Source organism: Arachis ipaensis, chromosome B05 (assembly GCF_000816755.2).
Source record: "Arachis ipaensis cultivar K30076 chromosome B05, Araip1.1, whole genome shotgun sequence".
In the NCBI taxonomy this organism is placed as follows: domain Eukaryota; kingdom Viridiplantae; phylum Streptophyta; class Magnoliopsida; order Fabales; family Fabaceae; genus Arachis; species Arachis ipaensis.
The window spans coordinates 145,765,999-145,771,483 of NC_029789.2; the positions used below are offsets into that span (position 1 = coordinate 145,765,999).

Consider the following 5,485-nt stretch of genomic DNA (forward strand, 5'->3'; position numbering starts at 1 on the left):
AATAATTAAATTTAATAAAAGTTTAATTATTTTTATTATAAAAAATTAAGAAGCTATAATAAAATTGAAGGAAGATGTGTTAAAATTGTTTAGAGCCGCGTTTTTCAGAAGCAGTACAATCATGACACCCCTCTCTAATCATGCACTTACACCTCTCTCTCTCTCTATATCTCTTTTCACTTTTTCTTCTGTTTCTGCCTCTTCCCAACTTGTCAATATGACACATCAAAGAGCAAAATAACAACGGTGCTGGTGCCTTCATTCAAATTAATTAATTAAAAACAATAAATGAAGTTGCAAGAAAAACAATAATTAAAATAATAATAATAAGAAGAAAAAGAAATTAAAACAAAGTGAAGAGTCTCATTCAGGGCAGTTCCCACACACTCTCTTGACTTTTTAGTATTTTCTCCTTTCTGTTGCTACTTTTCATCGTTTCGGATGTTTGCTTTTGCTTGCTGTGATCCTCTTCTCTTTGTGACTTTCCCTTTTCAAGATCATGCCACCAATAACAATAACAACATCAACATTTTACATTTACATTTTACCCCCATTCAAAACCCTTTTCAGACAAACAACAATTGCTATCACAACTACAAGTACAAAACCTCTTCCCTCAATCAAATCAATAACCCACACTTCATTTCCATTCTACCTAGCTAGTTCAACTCCAACAATGCTTCCTCCTTCTTCTTCTTCTGGTTCCTTCCTCATCTAATTCTCTTCCTCCATTCCATTCCATTCCATTCTCCCAAGAAAAAAAACAAAGACTTGTTTTTTTTTTAATTTTTTAGCTGGGCCCATTTGACTATAATGGGTGACAAGGGAGACTCATCCAAGAAACAACCACAACAATCTCACCACCCTAAACAGCAGCAGCAGCAACAGCAGCAGCAGCAGCAGATTTCATCTTCTCCAAAATCCCTACCACAAGCTTCTGCTGAGGAACCAATATCAGAAACAAGGACAATCCATCACCAACAGCAACAGTCACCAGTTGTTGTTGTGAGTGGAGCAACTCCATTCATCTCATCAAGCCCTCTCTATGTCTCAAGTGGTGCAAGTTCTTCACCCTTTGAGCAGCAACAATTTGAGGCACTGAATGTTACCTCAAAGAGGCCAAGGTATACTGGACAATGGAAGCTTCTTCCATCACCATCCTCACAGCAGCATCAGAAACAAATGGCGGCCATGCTCCCAAGCGAATCAAGCCCTTCACCATCAGCAAATCCACCACAACCCTTACAAACATATGCTGCTGCTGCAGCAGCAGCGGCTGCATCATCTTCATCAGACACAGCATCATCTCCAAGTCACTCACCTATGCCTTTGCTCTCAGGTGGTTCTGGCCATGAAGGGAGCAAGCCAACATCAGAAGGAGAACAACCACCACAGCAACTTCATCACCAGCAACTAAGAAAAGGGAAGTATGTGAGTCCAGTTTGGAAGCCTAATGAGATGCTATGGCTTGCAAGGGCATGGAAAGCACAGTACCAAGGTGGTGGCTCTGAAGGTTCATCTTCAAGAACAGAACAACAGCAAGAATTGGGAGGAATGAGTAGAGGGAAAACTAGGGCTGACAAAGATAGAGAAGTAGCTGAGTTTCTTCAGAGGCATGGGGTCAGCAGAGATGCTAAGACAGCAGGGACCAAATGGGATAACATGTTAGGTGAATTCAGGAAAGTGTATGAATGGGAGAGAGGTGGTGAGAGAGAACAAGTTGGAAAGAGCTACTTTAGGCTCTCACCATATGAGAGGAAGCTTCATAGGTTGCCAGCTTCCTTTGATGAGGAGGTTTTTGAGGAGCTTTCACAGTTCATGGGGTCCAGAATGAGGTCCTCCTCTCATGGTGGCGGCAGAGGTGTAGATGATGGTAGGACAGCATCACATGCTGCTGTTGCTACAGTGAGACCTCTGCCACTGCCTCCACCTAGGCCTTACAAGGATGATGATCTTCCTCTCTCAGGTTTGCACAGTAAAAAGCTATCAAAAATTAAATCTTCTTTGTATTATTGAAATGGGAAACGAAAATATATGTTCATAACAATAATAATAATAATAACAACAATAATAATAATAATGATGATAAAAATAATAATAATAAAATGAACTTTCAATGCAGCAGTTGAATAATTCTCCCAAGGTTTTCTTTCTGTTCTACTATTTATTTTTTTTGTTTAATTTTTGTTCCCTTTTATGGAATGAACAGTGGTTTAGGAATACTTACAAACAGTTGAAGGGCACGTAATATTCACTGTGATTCTCTGACTGCTACAACCACCACTACTGTTCTTTCTTCTCATCCTTCTAGAAAAGAATGTGTGCTTTTACAAGGGGATTTTGTTTGGAAGATGATGAAAACGAAAGCAAAGTTTTAAACTTTCTAACAACCCATATCTCACTTTGTGTCATTCTTCTTTTGCAGCCAGGACAACAAAGCAATTGGGTGGTAATGAAGCTTTCTTTCATGGTCCCAACAGAGGTAGCTTATTAGGGTTGGACCCTCATCAGCATAATTTATTGGACATTCAAGGGACTTCGTCTTCTTCATCTTCCAGAGAGCTGAGAAGAATTGGGAAGATAAGGATGACATGGGAGGAATGTGTGAGCCTTTGGGCTGAAGAAGGTGAAGTTCATAGAGGGAGAGTGAGGGTTCAAGCTTCAAGCTTTTTGAATGCTGATGAACTCACTTACTTCGATGAATCCATGGTTCCATGTCTCATGGAGTCCTTCGAAGATGGTCCCCTAAGAGGTTATTCGGTTGATAGATTTGTTTCGGGTCAGCAAGTCAAAGTTTTTGGGAGAAGAAAATCGTCTTCTGCTTCATCACCTCCTTCTTCTGGTAATTAACAACCTTAATAACTAATCATTTTGATTTGTTCTATGATGTTTCAATAATGCATCATCAACATACAGGTTTTAACGAAAGACTTCAATTTCCATCCAAATCACCTTCCATAAGATGTGAGTTTTTTTTTTTTTATTTTAGTATATACTTTTTGTTTTTGACCCTATTTCTTTTCATTAGTCTTTCTAATTTCTCATTTGATGTGATGATGAACAACTGGGACAAGAAAACCTTTTTTTTTGGGATAAGTTTATTATTCTTTAAAAAATGTTTTGTAATATTCATTTCTAAATACATTCTTTTTTAATTATTAATTATTGTTCAATTGAGTATTTCATATCTCTTATATTTTCTCTAACTAAAAGTATATTCAATATATACAGTAAAAAGGATATAGAGGACACACATGCATGTTATTCTTTTACATTCAAAATAGTTTACATTCAAAATCTTGATGAAGTTTTTTTACTTATTCTAGTCTATTATTGAATGAGAAATCAGAAGTCTATGTAAGTTTTGTGAACCTGTGTCATATCTTCTCTTTTTGTAAATAAAATGAATTTAATTAAAAAATCAAATAAAAAAAATATAAACTAGTTCTAAAAAAACAAAATGTACATTTAAACATGCACTAAAAGGTAGGATAAGTATATTTTTCTCAAAATTTATAGTAACAGATTGAATATTGAAATTGAAGATGGAATTGATGATGCATCAGCATAACACAATCCTATTTAGATAAGTACAATAAGTGATTGACTTAACATGCACTTATAGTATGTATTCCATTAAGGTAGAGAGTATATATATAGAGAGAGAATAATAGTTGAATATGGTTTGGGTTGGTGATGCAGCAGCGAATACTACAACAACAGTAGAGTTTAGGGACCCAAGTGAATACTACATGGAATGTTTGCAACAGAGAATAATGTCATCACTACAACAACACTCACTTCCAACCTTATTCGAATTGAAACGCTACTTGCAAGAGCCACCTCCACAAGACTTACGCTTCCCACTCCGTAAACAGGTTTACGACGACTTACCACCTTCCAAAGACCTCTTCTTCACTCCTTCAACTCACCCGCCTTTCTTGGATTCTAGAACCTTCCTCTACGACGTCGTTTCCCCTCTCATCAGATCCAACAACCCTACCATTCTCCCATCTTCTAGAGACTCCTTCATTCCCCTTTGGGACCATTGCATTAACTCAATTCTTTCCTTCTTCTGTAACCAAGATTTCATTCTAATCAGAAAGCCAACACATACTACTTCTACTGCATTGCAAGATCAATGGCCCAACGTTACTGGTTTCGTTAACAACTATTGCTTATGGCGAGGGGAAGAAACCGATCAACTACGAGAGGGACAACAAGATCCGTCTTCCACCATTGTTGAGAAGCTTCTGTGGACCTACGCGGATCTACCTTACATTCTCGGCTACTACGCCATTGGAACCAAGGTAACACTCTGCGCGCTAAGTAGGTCAACGCAATCAGACCAAGGAGAAACGAGAATCGTACGAACGGATCTACAACAACTTAACCTAACTACACCTACAGAACGAATCAAAGCTTTGGTTCCGTGTTTCAGAATCGCTACACTGTTACCGTTACTGAGCAAGATCTGTAACAACAGCAAGGGACTCGGGATCTTCACGTACAGCGATTTCGAGAGATTTGACCACGGAAACGGCGTCGTAACGGAGATGACGCCGAACACATGCACTAGAATGTTCTCCGATAAGAGAAAATGGCTGGCGGCGAAGGAGGTTTACGAGATCTTGAAACACCGAATCCCTCACGCGGAGACTCTGGTTCAGTGTTGCGAAAACGACATGAGTTTAGTGTTCAAGCCGAGAGGTTGCAGAACGAAGCCTTCAAACTGCGAGGAGTTAGTTGAGGCGTTGAAGTGCGTGACGAAAGCGCTGGTGGCGCTGCACGACTTGTCGTTTATGCATAGGGATTTGGGATGGGAGAAAGTGATGAGGAGGAGTGATAGTAGGGAGAGGGAGAGTGAGTGGTTTGTGTGTGGGTTTGAGGAGGCGAGTGGGGCTCCGGAGCTGAACAGGCGCGTGAGAGTTGGGAGGGAGGGGGAGTGGGCGCCGGAAATGGAAAGAGGTTTGCATTCCGTTAAAGTTGATGTGTGGGGGGTTGGGTGGTTGATAAGGACCTGCGGTTTGGTGGTTCCCAAAATGGTGAAGGAGTTGGAGAGGATGTGTATGGAGAATAATCCCGAGCATCGCCCTACGGCGGCTGACTGTTATCACCACCTGCTTCAGCTTCAGTCGTCTCTCTCTCACCACCAACCGCCTCCTCCTGCCGCTCATTTGATGTGATTCGTTCATTTTCACTCATCAACTCACTTCTATTCTTCTTTGTTATTATGCATCTATTTTTCATTGTTTTTTCTTCTTCTTTTTTTTAAACATTAGGATAGTTTGTGTTTTATTTTTTAAAAATAATAATATCATTTTTATTCATTTTTAATGATGCATGATTTTTCGGATTATTTAATAATCTATTGCGGTTCTTCATTATTTTTTACAATTAATTTTTACTTTATTTTATATATATGTAGTCGCTAGAATTAGCCCATAATAGTTGTGCTTTTCATTGCATAATTTTAGTTAAGTTA

General features: G+C 39.1%; 1 protein-coding gene across 1 annotated transcript; it reads left to right on the forward strand.

Annotated features, from left to right (window-relative positions):
* On the forward strand, window positions 407–5,266 carry LOC107641494. Its single transcript, XM_021124058.1, has 4 exons — window positions 407–1,966; window positions 2,426–2,842; window positions 2,917–3,050; window positions 3,675–5,266. Exons 1-4 carry the CDS (start codon window positions 814–816, stop codon window positions 5,184–5,186), a joined length of 3,216 nt encoding a protein of 1,071 aa, XP_020979717.1. The 5' UTR covers window positions 407–813; the 3' UTR covers window positions 5,187–5,266.

Coding starts and splice junctions, on each gene's coding strand:
- LOC107641494 (XM_021124058.1), top strand. CDS start 814: ATGGGTGACAAGGGAGACTCATCCAAGAAACAACCACAACAATCTCAC. Junction 1,967..2,425: donor TGATGATCTTCCTCTCTCAG/GTTTGCACAGTA, acceptor CTTCTTTTGCAG/CCAGGACAACAAAGCAATTG. Junction 3,051..3,674: donor TTTCTAATTTCTCATTTGAT/GTGATGATGAAC, acceptor AGAGAATAATAG/TTGAATATGGTTTGGGTTGG.